At 37.0% G+C, this 22,557-nt stretch overlaps 2 protein-coding genes and 1 long non-coding RNA gene across 4 annotated transcripts; 1 reads left to right on the top strand and 2 right to left on the bottom strand.

Moving 5' to 3' along the window:
• Positions 1 to 7,228: 7,228 nt before the first annotated feature.
• LOC105559590 (TD and POZ domain-containing protein 3-like) lies at positions 7,229 to 9,666 on the bottom strand. Of its 2 annotated transcripts, none has more exons than XM_012007999.1 (3): positions 9,505 to 9,666; positions 9,276 to 9,368; positions 7,229 to 8,529 (listed from the first exon to the last, which is right to left on the bottom strand). In XM_012007999.1, the coding sequence occupies exon 3, from the start codon at positions 8,509 to 8,511 to the stop codon at positions 7,402 to 7,404; it is 1,110 nt and encodes a 369-aa protein (XP_011863389.1). In that variant the 5' UTR covers positions 8,512 to 8,529; positions 9,276 to 9,368; positions 9,505 to 9,666; the 3' UTR covers positions 7,229 to 7,401. The 2 variants fall into 2 exon arrangements, with proteins under 2 accessions (XP_011863389.1, XP_011863388.1); XM_012007998.1 differs by having other exon boundaries at positions 9,249 to 9,368; positions 9,505 to 9,665.
• Positions 9,667 to 9,822: 156 nt separating this feature from the next.
• On the top strand, positions 9,823 to 11,300 carry LOC105559586. Its single transcript, XR_001008762.1, has 3 exons — positions 9,823 to 9,906; positions 10,052 to 10,146; positions 11,220 to 11,300. It is a non-coding gene; the product is annotated as an uncharacterized LOC105559586 (long non-coding RNA).
• A 4,139-nt stretch (positions 11,301 to 15,439) lies between these two features.
• On the bottom strand, positions 15,440 to 19,528 carry LOC105559587. The gene is made up of 3 exons (XM_012007995.1): positions 19,369 to 19,528; positions 18,541 to 18,747; positions 15,440 to 17,290 (listed from the first exon to the last, which is right to left on the bottom strand). The coding sequence occupies exons 1-3, from the start codon at positions 19,514 to 19,516 to the stop codon at positions 17,070 to 17,072; spliced, it is 576 nt and encodes a 191-aa protein (XP_011863385.1). The 5' UTR covers positions 19,517 to 19,528; the 3' UTR covers positions 15,440 to 17,069.
• Positions 19,529 to 22,557: the final 3,029 nt, after the last annotated feature.

Genomic DNA, 22,557 nt, shown 5'->3' with positions numbered 1-22,557 from the left:
ACATGGCCCGTGTAAAGATTGCGACCACGGGGCCCGGCGGAACGCGCGACTACGCTGTCGAGGCGATCATCGACTCGGGGTCGCCCATTAGCCTCGTGCGGAGCGACGTGATTCCGAGCGAGTCGCGGGAGGAGCGGGTGAGTCGGTTCTGCGGACTCAACGGTTCTCCGCTGAGGGTTGACGGAGTGGTGGACGGTACTCTGGAGGTCAGCGGCGTCCGAATGGGGATGAGATTTTACGCGGTGCCAAGCGATACGATGGCGTATAGCGTTCTTTTGGGGAGGGACTTCCTGAATTGCCCGCACTTGTGCGTCACTCTCGGGAGGAACTTTCGAATAACGGGCGTCGAAGAGGCGCGCGCGATAGATCGACTAATGCATTTAGAATACGAGGGTTTCGCCCGTCCAGGCGAGGAATTACAGATTAATCCGGCGATCGGCGAGGGCATGCTCTCGCGCATTCGGAAAGCTTACGAGTCGAGTTATTTAGAGAACTTACGGGGGGAAAATCACGCGCCCGATTTTACCATGGCTCTAGCATTGAAATACGAACAGCCGATTAGCTTCCGTCCACGCCGATTGTCGTTCGCGGATAAAGAAGCTTTACGTGGAATCCTTGACGATTTGCTAAAGAGAGCGATCATCAAGGAAAGTTGCTCACCATACGCGAGCCCGATCGTTCTAACGAGAAAGAAGGACGGCGGTCACCGACTGTGCGTAGATTATCGCGAGTTGAATAAGATCACTATACGCGATAACTTCCCTACGGAACTTATCGACGATAATATCGATCGCTTGCGCGGCAAGAAATACTTCACCGTATTAGACTTGAAAGACGGGTTTCATCATATTAGGATGCATGAGGCGTCCACTAACAATAAGTACACCTCTTTCGTGACGCCGCTGGGACAATTTGAGTACCTGCGTATGCCATTTGGCCTAACGAACGCGCCGCGTGTTTTCCAGCGCTACATACACAGCGTTTTCGCTCCGTTGACCCGAGACAATAAACTGTTGATTTACCTCGACGATCTATTAGTCGCGACGGAAGATATGGACGAACATATTGATATTTTGACCCGCGTGTTTGAGATAGCGGGCAGGTACCGTTTACAGTTCCGGCTCGACAAGTGCCACTTCGCCCAGTCCGAAATAAAATATCTGGGATATTGTGTTAACAGGCATGGCATACGACCGAGCGACGAGAATATCGAATCCGTCCTTAATTACCCGATTCCGCGTAATTCGAAGGACCTTCAGCGATTCATCGGTCTGGCGAGCTACTTTCGCCGCTTTATCCCCGGGTTTTCTATGGTGGCCAAGCCCCTTTATGACGAAGTGATGAAAGCGAGCGCCAATTTTAAGTTCGAGTCCGGAGAGAACTCCGCTTTCGAGGCACTCAAGCGGTATTTGGCGAGCAAGCCCGTGCTTGCCGTCTACTCGCCGCTGGCGGAAACGGAGCTGCACTGTGACGCGAGTGCGAGCGGCTTCGGGGCCATATTACTCCAAAAACAAGGCGATAACACCTGGCGCCCGGTTTCGTTCTGGAGCCAGCGGACGACGCCGGCGGAATCGAGGTATCACAGCTTCGAGCTGGAGTGCCTCGCGGCCGTGTACGCATTGAAAAGATTCCACGTTTACCTCGCGGGCCGTAAATTTAAAATCATCACCGACTGTGACAGCTTTCGCCTCACGTTAAATAAAAAGGACGTGAATCTCGCGTTGGGCCCTCTTTTTACAGAACTACGACTACGAAATTATACACCGACCGGGAAAGCGTATGGGTCACGTCGACGCACTGAGTCAATGTCACTCTGTATTGGTGCTTGAGGGAAGCACGCTAGAAAAAACATTGTCCGTTTGTCAGGATCGCGATAACGAAATCTCGAAGCAAGCTCGAGAAAGGCGACATTAAATATTTCGAACTGCGCGATGGGCTCGTATACCGGAAAGACAAGAATAAAAAGTTACTCTTTTATGTCCCGCATTCGATGATAGCGAACGTGATCCGGACGTGTCACGACGACCTCGGCCACGTGGGAGTCGATAAAGTCGTTGCGAATATCTCCAAGATATACTGGTTCCCCCGAATGCGCGAGCAGGTCCTCAACTGCCTGAAATGCGTAGAGTTCTCTCCACCGAACGGGAGGGCCGAGGGATATTTGCATAACATACCGAAAGAAGGCCTGCCGTTTGCCGCGATACACATCGACCACGTGAGCCCGTTAGAAAAAACCGGGAAGGGCTATCGACACATATTGGTGGTGATCGACGCGTTCACCAAATTTGTTAGACTTTATCCGTGTAAGTCTATCACGATAGAGGAGTCGTTAAAGCACCTGGGTGAGTACTTCCGTTCGTACAGTAGGCCGAAGCGTTTGATTTCGGACCGGGGAACTTGCTTTACGTCCGACACGTTTAAAGAATTCCTCAAATCTAGGGCAATCGAGCAGGTGCTCACGGCTGTGAGTACACCGAGAGCCAACGGGCAGGTCGAGCGATATAACCGCGTAATAAGTCCGATGTTAGCCAAGCTGAGCGAGATTCCCTCAAGGTGGGATCGCGCTCTGGATCGGGTAGAGTTCTCTATCAACAACACTATTTGTCGCGCGACGGGGGAGACCCCGGCCCGCTTACTGTTTGGGCTCGAACAGCGAGGAGAAGCGAACGATGCGCTGCGCGAATTACTCGAGCAAGATCAAGACGAGAGACGCGATCTCGAGTCGCTCCGACACAAGGCTCAAGCGAAAATTGACGAGGTGCAACGCGAAAGCGCCAAGCGTTATAATTTAAGGCGAAAGGCCGCACGCGAATATAAAGTCGGCGACTATGTCGAGATCCGCAATGTAGAAACGACGGCCGGCATTAATAAAAAACTAATACTAAAATTTAAGGGCCCATATACTGTTAAAAAGGTATTAGACCACGATCGATACGTCGTCGCCGACATAGACGGCTTCCAAATGACTCAGCGACCGTTTACTGGCGTGTTCGCGCCGGATCAAATGCGCCCGTACATACATTAATTAAAAGCATGTAACCTTTTATTTTATTTTACTTGACGAGCGATAGTCGACTTGTGTCTTTGACCGGGTCGGCCAAAAGGTCAGGACGGCCGAGCTGTAGGCGAAAAGTTTTAAGTCTCTTATAACGGGCGAAATATCGCCCGTCACCAATATTATTCTGTAGAGGAGATTGTTGCTTTCGGAGATGTCCTCCGAAAAGTCATGATCGACAAACACGTTGACGGCGAAAACCGACCGCTGTGCGTGGAGACCGTCGATTGGTCCAGTGGTGTTTCCCTGAGGAAAATAAGAGCACCGGCGACAAAGCGGAGAGACACACTCGCGGAGTCATACTCGAAGTAACATTATCGGGACCGTAACATTGTATTGTGTAATATTCGGATCAGAGGATCGCCGCGAATAAAGACAATTCTGACCATCTGATTAGTGCGCTTTGTGCTCATATATCCACGCCTCTTCCGAGACAGAAGTCTTTCTCTGCTCCACACTTAATCTCTCCCTAGTCCCTATACATACTGATTGTGAGATGACTCCATCTTTACCATATTTACCTTCGTGTACCAAAAGCTATTCTGAGTCACGAATGAAATTAACCACATTTGAATATACATGGAACATTGTAGGATTTGATCGTTTTCACGAAGCCACAAGTACACTACTATCTCCACCGTTTGCTCAAGATCAATTCAGGATTGAAATGAATAATTCACATCAAGATAAAATAATGAAATTTTATATACGTACTCTTACAGCGTTTACCGGTTCGTGTACTACTACTGTAACAGAGAGTTACCGCAAGTCGAATAAATCATTAAAATGTGTTTCTGGTATTATACATGATAAGACATTGTTAGTTGAAATTGGGCCATTATTCACACGGTTTTATGATTTGGTGATACATTGCAAGATTGAAATTTATCAAAAATTCATAAGTAACACAATGCATATGGATTTACCATCTTCCTTAACAATATTCAAAGACGTTTCACGTTTATTCAAAGACGTGAAACGTCTTAACAACTCAACCCTTAAATTTGACTTTAAGAACGAAAAGTCAATCAAATTTGTAGTAGAAGAGCAATCATACATTATATCAAAAAAGTTGTTGTGGGCTACCAACAGTAACTACTTTATGAATGTCTGTCTTAGGCATGAAGGGGAGGAAAAAGATATGACAAGTGAATTAGCTAAACTTGGTGAGATGCATACTTTTAAAAAGATTTTATCATATATTTTAACTGGCTCATTGTCAGTAGACGAAAGTGAATATTACATGTTTAAAGAATTGTTAAAAACATCTGATAAATATGATGTACCAACTTTAAAATTTATATGTGAACATTACTTGGTACGTTCTTTTACGGTTGACAATACTGTGGAACTTGTACAGCTTGCTTTTTCGTCAAACGCAAAAGTTTTAGAAACACATTTGGCAACTTTCATTAAATTCCATGAAAAAATAATTACGAAGTCTACAGCATTTCTAAGTCTACCACCAGAAGATTCAAATAAGATCATGGAACTGATTAAGAAAAGTAAAATACTCGAAGTCGAAACTTGTGATACTGTTCAGTGATACTATCATCTATGCCTTAAAAAATTTGCATTGGCTGTTTACTACAATTCATATAATATTATAGTTTTAATTATAAATTAATTAAAAGAAGAACGCGACAAAGATTTTTTTTCGTGACAAAGATTAATTTACAATGAATAAACATGTGTTTGGTTTCTTAAAAATATAGCTTTTGATTTTTATTTATGTAAGAATATATGTGCAAGTGTAAGTGTTAAGACACACTAAAAGTAATATTTTATTTGAACTTGTGTATACGAATAAGACTATTATTAAATATATTTCGTATAGGTTGCTTATAATTTTCTCGTCTACTTGTGTTGATCTAAAACGGAAGGAAATAAAAAAGTAAAAATTCCTTACAGACTTATGTCAGTTATGTTTTATAATAATCTTCATCAAAATTATATTTTATTGAGATTTTTAATCGTAGTTCTGTGGGTCATTCTGTGTACCTATCATAATGTTAGGAACTTTTGCAACTACCATTTCCGACGAGACAGCAAGCTATTTTTCATAAAGTTAAACTTGATTGTTATTTTTAATATTTGTCACCGTTATGCGTTTTCAATATTGTCATTAATTTGGATGTCAATAAAATGCAAGTAAATTGAAGTACAATTGAAATTAATAATTATACCTTGTCTTAATTTATATAGATAAACTTATATTTCGTTATTTATTTATCTTTATTTCTAGTTGAGTAACATATATTGAGCAAATTATATGACATTCAATGTAAAAAAAATACGTAATCCGATCATCAAGAAAGAAAATATTTACAAAAGTTACAAGGCTACCATTTGAGTTAAACTTGATAAATAATCAATTGATGGTTTTAAAGTGTTTAGATCGTGGTGCCCGCAGCTCGCCTGTAAGGTATTTGGAAGAAGTAAGTACACATATCTTATACATATACAAGGTGAGGAAAAAGTATGGAAACCTCTAAATTTTTCGAATACTATGCATTTTAGAAACAAATGTTTCAGACAAAAGTTATATTGTTTTAAGGGGGACATAAGTATCATTGGTTTGACCTTGCATAGTCGTTTGAAGGTTACATGAATGTAATCTTGAATTTTTAAAACAAAACCTGCATTTTTATTATATCATTTTTTTACACATGAACTTACTGCCTGAACTAACATCCTCCTTAACCCCTGAGTCTGAGAATGAGAACTTAATCAAATTTATAATAGGAACGAAATCGTCTATTTTATCAAAAAAGTTGCATTGGACTACCAACAGTAGCTACTTTATGAATGTCTCTAGTACGCATGAAGGAGAAGAAAAAGGTATAACAAGTAAATTAAAAACACATAGTGAGAGAGATACGAGCTTTTACGTAGATTTTATCATATATATCAACTGGCTCATTGTCAGTAGAACAAAGTGATTATTGCATGCTTAAAAAATTGTTAAAAACATGTGAAAAATATGATGTGCCAACTTTCAAATTAAGGTGTGAATTTAATTTGGTACGTTATATTACGATTGGAAATGACGCGTAATCTTGTACGGCCTGCGCTTTCGGTGAACGCAAACTTTTTAAAAACACGTTTGGCATTTTCTATTAAATTTCACGAAAAAGAAATTACGATTAGTGAAGTATTTCGAAATCTACCTGAAAAAGATTCACATAAGATCATGGAATTGATAAAGATCAGTAAAGTCGGTCAATACTTGTGATACCTTTTAACCACTATGACCGTTAAGAGATTTACATTTGCTAATATTTCTTTCATATAATATCACAGTCTTAATTATAAATTAATAAAATATGATAGATTTTTTTAAGTAAAGGTGTGTATTGTCTTTTCTAGAAAATATAACTTTTTATTTTTATTTATGTAAGAATACAAAGCAAATGTATGTAAGTATTAATACAAATGAAAACTTTGTAAGTTGAACGTACCTTGTAAACGAATAAAACTGTAATTAAATATATTTCATGTAGTTATAAGTTTCTTAAGTCTACTTGTTGATCTATTGTAAAATGAAAGGAAATAAAAAACCGGTCGACAACCCTTATCGGCGCGCAGTTGTAAAAAGTCGAAATAGACGCGTAAACAACTTCTATATACTGTGCGTCTATATAATGCGACTAATATTATCATATGCCTCGGTGGTCGAATTGATTGAGACTCCCGCCTAGAGAGAAGGGAGGTCCAGGTTCAAACCCTGGCTGAGGTAATATTTTTCGCAATAAATTTTCTGTATTATAAAAATGGCCAGATACGGTCAATAAAAATCACTGATAAAATAAAAAAATTAAGAATCCTTACAAACTTGTGTCACCTATGTTTATACATATGTAATGTATATTTATTTTTATCAATAACGTATCTTATTATAAATTTCCCAGTGTTCTGTAGATGAACAATATTAGATTCAATAATAGTTTGAATTTCTTTTATAAAGTTTTGCGGTTTTCATTGCTCGCTTTTATCTTATCTTGACAGAGCTAGAGCGAGAGCGAAAGAGAGAGAACGAGAGAGAGAGAGAGAATTATATAACTAAAAGGAAATAATAGTTACACAAAATATAATTAATAAGTTTCATAGCTGTGAAATATAATTAATAATAATTTTATTCATACGCACAAGTTCAAATTACATATTACTTAATACTTAGAGCATATTCTTATTATATTATAGAGTATATTACTTAACACTAGAATGCATATAAAAATTGAAAGTACAGTAGTAATAATATAAGTTATATTTGGAGAAAAGAAAAAAACAGACGTTTATTAATTAAACAAAATTATCATGTTCTATTTATATTTAAAACTGCAATATTATATCATTGACCTATCAACAGGTGGTATTATGGGTTTGGGAAAGCTGAAGGAATGACTGTTTTCATGTATTTCAATTTTCAATTTTTCAATCAATATCATTATCTTAATTAAATCTTCTTGCGATGGATTTGGAAGTTCTTCATCCATCAATTCTTTCATATGAAATTTAATAAAAGTTGCCGAATGCTTTTGTAAAGATGACGCATTAGATGATAATGCATGCTGTAGAAGTTCCACAGCATTTTCTTTCTTAAGATGATATAGCAAGTAATGTTCACACGTTATTTTTAACATGGGTACATCATATTTATCAGCTGTTGTTAACAATTCTTTAAGCATCGAATAATTTTGTTCTACTGATTGTAAACCAGTTAAAATATATAATAAAATCTGTTTGAAAGCTTTTAACTCATTTTGTTGTAACTCATCTTTCATATCTTTTACTTTTCCTTTATGTGTACGACAGACATTCTGAAAGTAACTACTACCGGTGTTCCACAACAATTTTTTTGATATAACATACTGTTCGTCTTCAACTATAAATACGATTGATTTCTCATCTTCATTCTTAAGTTCAAGAGTTGAGTCTTCAAAAGATTTCACGTCTTTAAATACCGTTTCAGAGGGTGAATTCATGTATACAGTGCTATTTATCAGATTATGAAAAACCTTAATCTTGCAGTATATTAGAGCCGTGTCTCTATTGAAATATACTCCATTCTTACAAAAGTTGTCTGTCGAGGCTTCAAGTAATAATGCTTCATTCAATATACAACCCGAGATGACATTTGAGATTTTATAACTACACACAGTAATAGCAGTAGTACATGATCCAATAAACGTTGCCTTAGTACATAAATTAAATTGTATCTTTGAATCTTGTGGTGAGCGTGAAATTTTAATAATGTATTGACCTTCTTTATCAAGTGGTGGAGATTGTAACTGAGTTATATTTCCATAAATATCTTCAAAATTTTCAATCTTCCATGTATATTCAATTGTAGTCATTTCAATTCGTGATGTAGCGTAGCTTTTGGTATATGCAGGTAAAAATAGTGAAGATACTTCTTGCGTTTCCGGATTCATCTTACTAAACGTATCGTTCATTTTCTGTGCGTCAGAAACCTGAAAATAATTAACTCGTTTATGAATGATAAAAATAATCTAAATATCCTAAAAGCCTCTGTTTTTATAGGTTAAATTTTACATGTAATAACATGTAAAATTGTATAAATAAAGCTATTTACAATCTGATTTCATCAAACGTGCATAGAGATTTTTCAGACATCTTACATTTAATATATTCTCTTTAACTAACATAATATTATGTACAAGACAATCATAAAATTGAGTTGAACGAATAGCGAAGTTTTGTAGGAGAAAACATTTTTATTAATCATAATCAATTTTATAAAACTTTTGTCAAACTTTTGCATTACATTTCAAGAATAATTAATAAATTGCTTTCTTGCCTAAGTTTGGACAATATATCATTTCCATTAAAAAAATTTAAAAAGACAAATTTATAATTTTATGCTTTTGTACTTTGATATGTATGTACAAGTTTTAAAAAATATTTCTTATGTTACATACAATTCTATTTTGAATTCTGATACAATTAAGTAAGATTTATTTGAAGATATTTTAAATTAATAACTTTCAAGTGCATTCAAATTATATACATATATTAGTAAAAAAAGAAACAGATTTTATATATGTAATGTAAATGTTTATAAATTTTTTTTATTATATAGAATGCATAGAATTATCGCTTTAAGAAATATCACGAATATATTGATTTGTTTGTACAAAATCTTACATACTTTCTATTAACACACACTCACCAAAGTTTAAGAACTCTTGAAACTCACTTGGTTCTTCTCTATTAAATGCGTTCGTCTGTCGTTGAAATATTTTGGTGGATTGATTTTTACTTTCTCCTTTATACGATATTTGAGCACTCTCTGTCCAAATAATATTATCAGATTAATGTGTATATAGATGTAGGATTTCCGAGAGGATTTATTTGATTCCTTATCAAGTTTCTAAACTATTACGAATATTATGAATATTTAAGATGTGGAGAGATAGTGAACGTACCAATTAATTTCTTCTTAGTAGCGAAAATGGCAGTAATAGCAACGAGCAATTACGCCGTTTACGATTCGACCAAGACGTACGCTGACAAAAGAATAATCACGTACTTGGTCACGTGGCTCTTTCTCAGGATATATGCGTGTGCGGTGTGTGCTGCTTCAGATTATCATGCAGACTAAGGAAGAGCCACGTATGTATTCGTACATACATACATATGATACACGTGGTCATTTCTTTGTTTATGTCTGTCCCTTCCATTTACATACCTGACGAATAAGATCCATTAGTCTCCGTAACTCGAACGTGACATCTCTCCGCATTGACTACGTTTATTCGTTGGTTGACGGTAGCTTGGCTGTATTGAATCGCACTGTCCGCATTGGGAATTGATTGCCATTTCCATTGGTAAGTAAAAGTTAACTGGTATGTGCATGCATTATTTCTTATATCTTGGCGTTATGTTTATAGTAGTTTAGTAAATTTATTTAATAAAAGGAAATGAAATCCCACATATGTATGCGCACACATTAATTTAATATCACTTGGACAGTGCTTGAAGCAATATCATAAAACAATTGAAAATCTCAAGATCAATCCAAAATATTTGAGCGATAGACGAACGCGTATATGATGGAGATGAACCAAGTAAGTTTCAATAGCAGGTCTTTTCTCAACTTCGTCGAATGCTTACTATTAGAAAGGTCAATTCTGTATCTTACACTACAGTAAAAATGCTAAAAGTGAGTAGCCTGTCTCTTTCTAATTGTTCTCTTAAAAAGCGACAAAGCCGCTCATTTTTAACATTTTCAGTATGTTGCAAGATACAGAAGTGAACCCACGAAGACGTTCGGTTTGCTTTTATCTATGATATACCGCCTCAAGAGGATATCGAGTCAAACGTGAATCGAACGTCCTATTCGCATTTGTTTCGGCGTATACACCTGCCAAATGATTACAACATTCGCATTCGCTGTTTGTTTCGTAGATGTATATCCAGCTTAAAGTTTTGTAGAAACGAATCGATACATTTGTCATATTTCCTGAAACGACAATTCCATGCATTGTACATAACGAGAAAATTTATTATTAAAACATTCATGTGTACGTATAAAATTTGTTTTTTACTACATGTGTATTGTATAATATTTTGAATGCAGTTGCATAAAAATTGTTAACGCAGAAAGTCTATTCCGGACAAATGTGTTATTTGTATCTAAATTCAAACTAGAAATATGCTTATATATAATACGAAAAATGAAAGACAACGTAGTTTGAATATACATGTACAACACCGAAGTACATGGGAGGTATAAAGTTATAAATACATGTAAGTCTCCTTAAATTAAAAAAATGAGAATTATAGATTATCTGAGACTGAGAAAAAATAGTTTATTAATTATTCTTGGAATGTAATGCAAAATTTTTACAAACTTCAAGTAATTATAAAATAGATCATGATTAATAAAAATTGCCATGTGTTTCAAGGCTTCTCATAGGATTTGGCTAGTCATTCAACTCTATTTTGTGATTTTCTTAGATGCTAAAATATTACAATAGTTAAAAAAGACATGATAAAATCAACTTTTATACATATAAACATGTTATTACTTATTACATGTTAAGATGTTTGATTCAACAAATCTTATTCAGAGGCATAGAGACTTTTAGGACATTTTGATGTTATTTTCATCATTCATAAATATGTTAATTATTTCTAGATTTCTGACCAAGAAAAAGTTGAAAGTATCTCTACTGAGAAAATCTCATTTTTACAAGGTTTACCTTCGTAAACCAAAAGCTGTGTTCAGTCACAATTTCAATTGGTTACGTTTGAATATACAAGGACAATTGAAGAGCTTGGACGTTTTTACAGATACACTATGTGGAACAAAGGTAGCTATACATTACAATCTCCCTCATTTGCTGAAAAAGGTGAATACAGGATTGAAATAAATATGTCACCAGATAAATTAAAATTTTATATACGTACTGATACAGAATTTACCGGCTTGTGTAATATTACTGTAAGTCCGACTCAAACAATTTCAGCAAAATCTGTTTCGGGTATTATACGTGGTAAGACGTTGGTAAATGAAGTCTGGAAATCAGATTTCCGATTTTATTATAATAAATATACGGTTACAGTACATGGCAAGATTGAAAATTTTGATAAATCAGAATAGAAAACTCAGAAGTTACTTTCAACATTTGAAGATTATATTTGCAGAAAATCTTAATTTTAAATTAAATGTATTTGAAACAATGAATCGACATGCAACATCGGCGTACAACTTAATTGTATTTCTTTTAAGTTTTCTTCTACCTTCGTACAAGATGGCAAATGTGTTATGAAAATAAGAAGTCTCGTTAGAGAGGCGGCTGAGGTCGCGCACTTTCCGCCCCGGTGGCGACTAATTAAGCACGCCTTGATGTATCTAATAACAACTAGGAGCTTCGAGTCACCCATGTCGTGGAAAATGAAGCGCTCGATCATGAGAATCTCTAATATAGCGCACTTATTTACAAAATTTTCGATCGCAACTTGTTTCGCCTCTAACGACACATAGGAGCGCAAATTTCGCGAGAGAATAGGATATATTGTAAATTTTATGAGATCTCTCGCCCTATCGTGAAACTAGATTATAATTTACAAATTATTTCTGCATACAAGAAATCTCGCATTATTAAGGAATTGTTTTATCACGATTTTTCTCGATTTTGCTGACGTGAAGTAGAACTTAGGAATTAAGCCAGCGTAAAAAATCTGTTTAAACAAAATCCATTTCATACCAATTTGGAAATAAAGTATCGGTAGTTACAATGAATAAGTTTAGTCGACCTTAATTGGCACGTGTTCAATAAAATAAAATAAAAAGATATACACTGCGACGTTTCGACCAAGGGTTTAGGTCCTTCTCAAGCACATTCTTGAAATTAATCAGGCCAATGTAATATGCAGTTAAACGATAAAGATCCAACGGAGTTGAGTCGTTGTTATAAAATTAACAGGCACAAAGATAAAATATGTACGCTGTCTACAAAGGCCGGAGAATGACTGTCAGTAGTTACATTTCTACAGTTTAATTCATAAAGAAATCTTGTCATTTGTCTTAATTTAAAAAAAAAATTTCGTGTCAAGCGTCAATAATAAATTATTCCGGTATTCAAGCGCATTAGTGGCGTGACATGCGACACAATCCAGCAATACGTCCATCTCGGAAAGGAAGCATCGTTCTTCGGTGTAAACCTTCGTGGAGACCTTCCGGTGAGTTGGGACCGGGAAGGGATCGGCGCGTGATAAGACCTTTCCAAAATATTATCAACCACCATGCAGCAACGCCGCTGCTGCTTTAACGCTCCGGCGGCGACGATCTTAATTATCGCGTGGCACCCCGAGTAACGAGGGTTGGCACGTGGTGACGTAATGTACGAGAAGGGCCTAAATAGCCGAGACTATTGTTGTATGTACAACGCGTACGTCGGATCTGTTGAGGCATTAATAGTCCCGCGTGACGTAATTAACTCGCGGCCGACGAATTTCCGGCATTACGGGGGGTGAACGGTACGTTCAGAAGGGTGTCCTCGGGCTCACGCTTGATACCGGAAGTGGGTCGCGGCGGCACCCGCCTTAAGCCCGAGGGCGCAACCCTCTCTCGCGAAAGTTCGACCTGAGAACCGCCGTTTGTTTACGCACAATGTGCGTTTAACGCGCGTGTCGGTGACGCGCGATAAGGATGTATAATGTACGGCGTATCCTCGATGCACCTTGCTCGGATATCTCCTCCGCTCGTGAAAGGAAATCTCTTATTTAGGTATTACAAGGAAATCTCTTATTTAGGTATTACGTCCCAGACAGCACACGATATCCTATGGATGTCCTGGGAACATTCTTAGGACATAAGGACGTCCAGAGGATGTCTTTAAAACGTCTTCAGGAGATCTGTGCTGTCTGGGACAAATGTCAGTTATATTTTTGAACGAGACAATATGCCCAGATAGCACACATAGGCCGGTATTCATAGTCGATTCTTATTTCAAAATCATCTTAAGTGTTGTCTTAAGACGCTAATACGGCTCTGCGATTGGTTGAAAACACATTAAGAGTATACTTAAGACGATCTTAAATATAAGAACGGACTATGAATACCGGCCATAGTTCTATGAATATGCTTCTGGAGTGCAAATATTCTTAATTTCAGAATATTCCAATCGAATACTCTATAAATATATGTATACAGATTATTACAATTAGAAATCGTATTTTCATAACAAAGAAGAACGTTTTTAGACTATTAGTCGAGAATGTCTTTGGTATATTCGTTCAGAGTAATTTTTTAATGTTCATCGAGTTTATGTACTGCACATTGTTTATTGTGTAATATATTTATCTTATGCAAAAGGCAGCGAAACCTGTGATCATACCGTATATAACCGACACGCTATATTCGATAGATTATTCTATTCACATTCGAAAAAGATTTATAGTAGCGCCAGTCGAATGTTCCACGAACATAAGATAAATATGTAAGAATGACCTACGGAATATTCCAAATATTCTTGAAGAATATTCTTAAAATGTCCACAGGAGTGTCTTGTGCTATCTGAGTGTAATCTTCTTGCTGTTATACAATATTAAACGGTTCTATTAAACTTTTAACAATGAAAATATCGTGGATGTAATAAGAAAGAATTAAATATGACAAAAATCATAGTTCTGTTTAAAGCCCACTTTACACGATCTATAATTCGCAACAGATTTCGAGACAGAATTTCATTTTTAAATTTTTATGTATCGTGTAATACAGAAAACATTTGAACAATCAGAATTATAATTATAATGCTCCAATTTTGTAAATAGAAAAGATGCGTCAAATATGTGTAATGCATGAAAATGCGTGATTGATTAATTGTATCTGGTCTAATGAAAAACCTTAAGCATTGATTGCTGTGAGTATTTGTGTCCAATCGGCAGGGAAAACGGACCTAATCCATATGTAAATGTTATAACCTACACTAACCTAATCTACAAACATATGTCAATTTAATATATGAAACTATAAAATAGAATTCTATCTTGAATTCTGTCGCGAATTATAGATCGTGTAAAGTGGGCTTAAATTGACAAAAACCTAACAGTAAATTCAATTTATACCTTCAGATTTATTAATTTTACATTATATAGAAATGGATTAATTTTTATTATCCTAAACAAAGAAATATAATCTCCCAAACGCACCCTATGTATTATATAGTTAATCAATTATTGTATTTCTTTGTGAATTTTCGAATATTTCTTGGTTTTTAAAGGGAAATCGTCTTCAAAAGTCATTAATTATGCGGCTGTGAATTGCACAAAATAAAAGTGCATAAAAATATAAAAGCGTCAGATAAGCATGCACCATAAATCTAGATAAGAAAGGATAGTTTAATCAGTTGTGGCGTTAAACGCGACTGGAATAGCGCAAGTTGCACTTAAGCAGGCGTAAACAGTTAGCAAATGAGAATTTCGCGCAGATGCGATCAGCACCGCCGCGGAAAACATTAATCTCCCGGCTTGCGAGGCGTGTTTTCTCCACGGAGCCGTTACAAAAAGTCAGTCAAGTCAAGAGACAAAAGTAGGTTTCATTTTCGCCGTGTTTTTCCGCCCCGTTAATGTTACCGCGTGCGACGTGGGCGAGCACATCTAATGGCTTCTCAAAGATTCACGACCGCGCAAAAAGCTGCGAAAAGGAACTGAGGGGTGGAAAAAAACGAAATGAAACGGCTCCGAGCAACGCGTTCGGTTGCAAAAATGCGCGCCTGAGTTTTCTTATTGACTAAGTACGTTTTGAATACTGAGACCCTCGGATATTCTTCCTTTCATTCTCATCGACTTCAGTTCTTGCCTAATAAAATTTTCATTGTAAGTACACGTGGCTCGTTAATAAGTAGATTCATTTACTGTGTTTCTTTTTTTTTATTTCTTTATTCGTACATAATAAAATATGCAATTAAATTAAACAGCAAGTCTGTTCTTCTTTAATTGTGCAACGCATGCATGCACATAGAAAAATATAAAATGCTTTAAAAATTTAGAGATTGCGATAAACCAATCGCGGGATTTAAGGCAACGACGTGCTAAGCATTATGTGAAAATATGATGTGAGATTCTGTATTTTTCTTATTCTAACAGATATTCATTAAGCACAGTTGGAAATTGCAACATTTCCATCTCAATCGAAATTATATAGATTCTTCGAGGTGTGATTTATTTCAGAGTTGGTTTTTTTGCAAAACTAATGCATGTTGTAAAATACATGTAACATCGTTGCTCTAAATCCAATATTTTATATAATTGTTTCGCTATTCTAAATAGATTATCAAAAGCGATTGAACACTGTCTTCGTGTATAAAAAGGCGCGGTAAATAAAATTTATTTTAATAAAATTTATATAATTGGTACGCTATTCTAAATAGATTATCAAAAGCGATTGAATACTGTCTTTGTATATAAAAAGGCACTGTAAATAAAATTTATTTTAATAAAATTCATTTTAATATAATAATATTTAAAAGACTTTTAAATTTCTCGGGAATAAATATATGTTATCTCGAATATTGCTATCGAATACTCAAGACAGATACATAAAGCAACAGGTTTGTGTCTCACTATTGTTCTGAACACTTTAAACTTACTCCACACTTATCTCGCAGTGTAATAAACAGATTTTATCTTAAAATTTAATTAGCTCCCAGTTAGTCTGCTTGAAAATTGAATTTAATTAATTATAGTCGTTTCACACCCCAATTGGAGTTTCACTGCATAAACTTCTTAACGTTTCTTACAATTAGCAAAATGGACGGATAGATATAGAGGTATGTATCTTAAACTATTTACATAAAAGGGAAATCCGGCCGCTTTTCAGATTAGCGTACGGCATATGGATGGATATATAATTTAACGTATTTACAAGCTGACTTGTTAAAGTGGAACGAAAGTATATTCTTTGGCAACTTTGGAGTTGATTTTTTTCTAACGATCACTTATGGAAAAATTGCATGTTACTAAAAATTTCAAAATACAAAGTTGAAATTCCTCGTTTTTTAATTATTTTAATGTACTTTGAATACAAACTGGACGTAGACATGTGAAAAGTATTCGTGGCTTCCCGAAAAGGGCTAAGCTCGTCTCACAAATCGCACAAAAATTAGACGAGACACGGACCTGAAAATAATTGCGCAGGATATTCAAGCACGATTGCAGTACTGCCAAATGTCTTGGCATTCTAACTTGAGTGTCTAATATAATTTATTTAGATGGTCCGACACATAATTATTTTCAGATCTGTGTGTAACTTTTAAATGCCCCAATAAAACTGTTCTTCCCGTGTTTTAATCAAAATTTCCCTGAGAGAGAAATCAACTCCGAAATTCCTCAAAGAAACGTCCGTGTCATTCTTTACGCGCTCACGTTAGCTACAATCTAAACTTCCCTACAACGAAAGCTCCAACATCGATGCTTTCTGGTCGCCATTGTTTATCTCACCGTTTTCGTCTCACGAAAACTTGAGAACTCTGAAAATCTCTTTTCACTTGAAACAAGATTGCGTAACGATGGCGCCGCACACCGAGAGGAGCAGCGTGGTGAGTGATATCGCGATGCCGGATGCTGCGTTGCAGCCGTCCTCGGAGCAGTAGCATTCCTGCCAGTAAACGCCGTTCTCGTGAACGCCCCAGTTGCAGACCCCCGTAACTCCGGTACTGGCGACCGAAGCGCATCGTCGGATCACCTGTCGCCACCTGCCGTCCCCTTGAACATCGCCGATTAATTAAATTAATTGCGCACTCCGTGTGCAATACGCGCGACTCGGAATTCGATGCAGAAATCCGCATACGGCGGGTATCAGCTAGTGCGTCCGAGTTTCATACTTTCAGGCTCAGTTCCACAATGGCTAGTTAATTTAGATTTTGACAAGTTGCATTTTCGCAAACTACATAAGTAAAATATTGAAAATATATAAAGTTTGTAAATGAATTTGTGTATGTATATTTTTAAGCTTATTTGCGAAAATGCAACCTGTCAAAGTCTAACCTTGTAAGTAGCTTACCAAATTTTGTTTCAGTGGTTGACATCACTACTTAACACCTAGTTAAGCTAACTAGCCACTGTGAAACTGGGCCTTATTGTGAAGAATTAAATTAAAAGCTGTACATTTCTGACGCGAGAGGTTTTAATCTATTATTCGGGATAAAATCATCGTGTCGCGCGTCTTTGTATATGTACATACATTTATTGTGTTTTGTGCAAATATGACACACGTAAATTTTAATAGAAAAGAATATCTCTCCATATATTGCAATTTATGCATAAATTATATTTATGAAGAAATATTTTTATAACTCGTTAGTATTCTCAATTTTTCATAGTTCTGTAAGCTTCTTTAATTGGTACAAACTGTACGGAACTTGATTTATTTATTTATTAAACAATAAAATTCATGAGGCTCTGACGTGCAATCACAATTCCAAGGAATAAAGGATATATTATTTCCTTTACTTCGAGGTTTCCTTTTCTTAAAAACAGAATGCCATCTATTCTCTTGACGTGATTGAGTTATGCATTTAAAAATTCATCTATTAATTTGAAGGAACAAGGTATATAAGAGCCAAGACAGGATGTTAGTGTTAAAATAATTAAAATTTTGTAATTTGTCGCGAAAAATTGAAATCATTTAGACACTAACATCCTGTCTTGGCTCTTATGTCCTTCATTCCTTCAAATTGATAAGTAAAATTGTTTAACGCATAACTTAATCACGTCGAGAGAATAGCTCGCATCCTTTCCTCAAGTAAAGGAAACCTCTAAGTAAGGTAATTAATTAAAAATCAAAATGTTTTGCGCGCAAATACGCCGACAATAATAAATACAACTAACCGAGGAAAGTAATTCCAATAATATTCCTTTTTTTTGTTATGAAAAATAACAATTCAAAGTGCAATAGAATATTTCTCTACCTTTTACTACGAAACACCCGGTATTCTTTTAATAGATATACTTACAGATGAAACCACGCGGGCTTTGCTCAGTGTATTTCACACAAAACGTGCCAGGCATGTGCGACTCCTCGCTGTTGCACTCGATAGGCACATTTCTCTCTTTGTCAAATTTCGTGTAGGCCCCGCAAAGGTCTTCCTTGGTCGACTCAGTGTCTTCCTTGACCGGATCAGTGTCGCTGCTGCACTGGTAACAGCGTATTGCTTTGGTACCTGCGCATGCCAGAACAACGCAACAGCATTAACCGAATGTTCTAGTCAAAGTATCCAATTAGAACAATTAAGTGGAACCCTATGACAATTAAGTGGAATTAATTTACTAAATTAAGTAGTCCGCGGTCAATTAATCGCATCTGGAGTATTATGATTGGAGTAATTGATGAGAACCTCATCATTTCCTAACCTAAAAATTATGAATACAGAGAAAACGCCTCTATATCACGTTTCTTAATCTCTTTTCTATAGTTTTGCTGACGAACGCTCGATTTTCTTCATTTGTTATTCCGTTTCTACTTTTAACCATAATCGTGACAAAATACAACCGTCGGGAAATATAAAAATATTTTTATTTTTCACATCCCGTATTATTTATTCGCATCATTGTGTTCTCTAAAAAATATCCGAATTTTATTCGGACATCCTCGGATAAGTTTATAGACGATTGAAATGATTCTAGAGCCGTATCAATCGTCGAAAAATTTTCACGCCCATCGGTAAACAACCGAGTCATGTCACAGGCGCGTTTCCAAAATGGCGACGGCAGGTGTCGAGGTATTTTAGACGCGCTTTTCCTTCCGTTTCGTTATCAGGATCTTCGCACGGGGAGTCTCTCACCTGTCGTGGCGAACGCCAAGAACACGCACAACACAATCGTGATATCGCTGCGCCTCATTGTTACGTCGCTCTCTCGGATTTTCTTTTCGGAGCAACGAGTGACGCGCGTGCTCCACCGCACTGCACGTACGCACCTGACGTCATTCATTGGGCGTAACTGCTATGAAATGAGCCGACGATCCCCCTCTCTTGACCCACGATTCCCCCACCCCTCAGGTCTTCCGCCAACGGCGGATCGTGCCGCGCGGAGGCCCCGGGCACGACGCGATTCGCCGTGCCCTTTCGCGGTAATCTCCAAAGTTTCGAGCAGCTTTTAACGGGAGAAGTTTAATTCCGATTAATACGCGATTTACAACTTGCAGCCGTTCCCGATCTTGCATAAATTCTAATTTAGTCTCTGAATTGAATCGACACGAAGAAGATACGCCTATAATCTGTTGAAGCGGCGGAAAGAATCGTTTTTTTGGCTCGTAAGAAAAAAAGGAGATGCGGTAAAAGAGAGGCATATTTTATGAAAGATCGCAACTAACGAAGCTCGTTAAGCAGTGAGCCAGCAATGTCGCCGTTCGCTAGGCCAAAGTTTTCGAATTAAGATAAGAGCGCGGCGAGCTCGCGGCTTCTTCAGATAGAGGCCGGGGAACCGTCGCTCGTATACTCTCCCCGATCCTATCCTCTCCGACAAGAACACAGATGAAACGACAATAAGAGCGGACAAAAGGTGCACGATATCATTGCGGATCGCTGCAAAATCGTGAACAAGAGTCTCCAGGGAGTGCGCTGGAGCGTGTCTTATCTGCCTCGCAACGATCTCAGGACGTTTCAATTTGTTCGCGTTTAACTCGCGAGGTGTCACGCTAATAATGGCAACGGCGCAGATAAATGCGAAAGTAATATCTAATAAAAGAGACTAAAGGATACATAGGAGAACAGGGGGACGACACAAAGGATGTAGGCAAAGAGATCATACATTTTGTAAGCCCTTCTGAGAGAATTTTGAATAAAAATGTAATTTTATAAAAGAACGTTGCGCTACGCAAAAAGCATATTTTTCAGTATAAAATAATATATTCTGAATTCTGGAACAGCATATTTTCTTTTTACGTAAAATTACCCCGAAAGGACGAAGTATGTAGATAATTTTTTTTTCACTACGAATGTGAAATCTGTACAGTTATTTTTATGTTATTTTTTACGCGTGACGTTGAATTTTTAAAAGTAGATACATACAGAATTAAAAGAGAGTGAATATATGTGTCTGTGATAAATTGCAACATATTCTTGGTCACAAAAATTTCAATATTTATAATAAATAATATAGAGATGCACATATTCATATTTTTACAACATTAAATTTTAATAAGTGGAAATTTAAATTAATTTAAATAAGAGTAAATTTTAATTACCATTTGGACGTTGGGAAAAATTATCAATCAAATGTAGGAAGTATCAAAAGTTCACACACACACACACACACACACACACACATTTCAAAGACTTTATTTCTCCGTTACACTCTTCCTCTCTACATTTGCGAAAACTTAAGCAACAGATTACGCTTTCGATAATACTGGACTAATTCGAGGTAAATTGATTTTTCCCTTTCCAGCCATGATCGCGAACGTATTTTCTGTAGGCCCCGGTACCTTTAATCGCATAAGAAGCGTTCCGCAGATCATTTCTTCTCAATCTCGCTGGCAATCTGCACCACCCCCTATTGCGAGAAGATGCGTTCCGAGCCATTGATCGGAATTCTCCCCTGATTGGAAGTAAACTCGATCTCATCGCAACCTTGACACCTTCTTCCTCGCCTCCCCACCTCGCCGCGCGAAACAGATAGCCTCGGTAAATTATTCAAAACGTACCCTCTATGATCTATGGAGGCGCCCCTAAGCCTGGCACTGGCAATCTATCCTCCCCGTACCCCTCTTTCTTCTCCCACTCATCCCACCGACTGGCCTGTCCGCTCGTACCGCAAAACTCACCTCTTCTCTCTCTCATCTCTTCTTCCGCCTTCTGGATCTTGCCGATTCTCCGTCCCCTCATCACCCAGTTCTCTCGGTTCCCCCTCCGTCCGTCTCCACCCTCCCCCCTCCCCGTATCGCTCGCCGCTTCTTCTCAACCGCGCACGCCATCCCCGGGGTATTCCGACTTTTCTGACAGCCGCCACCGCATTTATCCCATCCAACGTCTCCGGACGACGAGCTTACAAAGACGGTCCAGAATTCAATAAGTCCGATAACGCGCGAGTCTTTCACGAGTGTACATAACAAACCAAGCTAGCTGTTCCCGATAATCGCCGACGTATTGATTTCGCCAACGCGAACACATTTTGACATCACTCGTTGTCAGATCGCTTGGTCAATCTATAATCGCCCTGGTACCCCACCGATTTCTAACGTTCTTCAGGATGAAGAAGAGACAACTGAAGCAAGAGTTAGAAAGTCAATAAATGATATTTTAAAATTGTTGGTTATTGTAACACTAATCAATATCACTAATGTTGTTACACTACTTATTATATTTCTGTGTTAAGGGATCAATCCACTTTAACGGCCCAAAAACTATGTTTATCTTTAACAATGTTTTTCACAGTAAATGCACCATACAACGAAATAGATCTTTTTGGGATTTATTAGGGCGCTCTTAAATAACACGAATAAAAAAATGTTGTCATAATTTGAATAACTTTTTAATTAAGCGTTTTCTACACCGTTCGAATGGCGTGTCAAAAAAGATGCAAGTCCGCTGCGTTGGTGACTTTTATCACTCAGGCTTACCTGAAACAAAAATCAAAAAGATTCCTAATCTATATGAGTGTCGCTATGTCCCAAATCTCAATTAAGCATTTTTATTTAAAAATAACAAAATAGTGCCAGTTAGAAAGAAGTTTGAAAAAATACTTTTTAAAACTTTTTTCCAAACTGGCACCATTTTGTTATTTTTAAATAAAAATTCTTTATCTATATGAGTGTCGCTATGTCCCGAACCTCGATTAAGAATTTTTATTTAAAAATAACAAAATGGTGTCGGTTTGAAAAAAGTTTTAAAAAGTACACTTTCCCACCAGGCACCATTTTGTTATTTTTAAATAAAAATTCTTAATTGAGGTTCGGGACATAGCGACACTCGCATAGATTAAGAATCTTTTTGATTTTTTGTTAATGCTTAATTAAAACATTGTTTAAGGCA

The sequence above is a fragment of the Vollenhovia emeryi genome, unplaced genomic scaffold, assembly GCF_000949405.1.
Source record: "Vollenhovia emeryi isolate VEMERY1.0 unplaced genomic scaffold, V.emery_V1.0 DF939263.1, whole genome shotgun sequence".
Classification (NCBI taxonomy): domain Eukaryota; kingdom Metazoa; phylum Arthropoda; class Insecta; order Hymenoptera; family Formicidae; genus Vollenhovia; species Vollenhovia emeryi.
The sequence above is the reverse complement of the archived record's forward strand: the minus strand, read 5'-3'. Positions and strand labels throughout refer to the sequence as shown.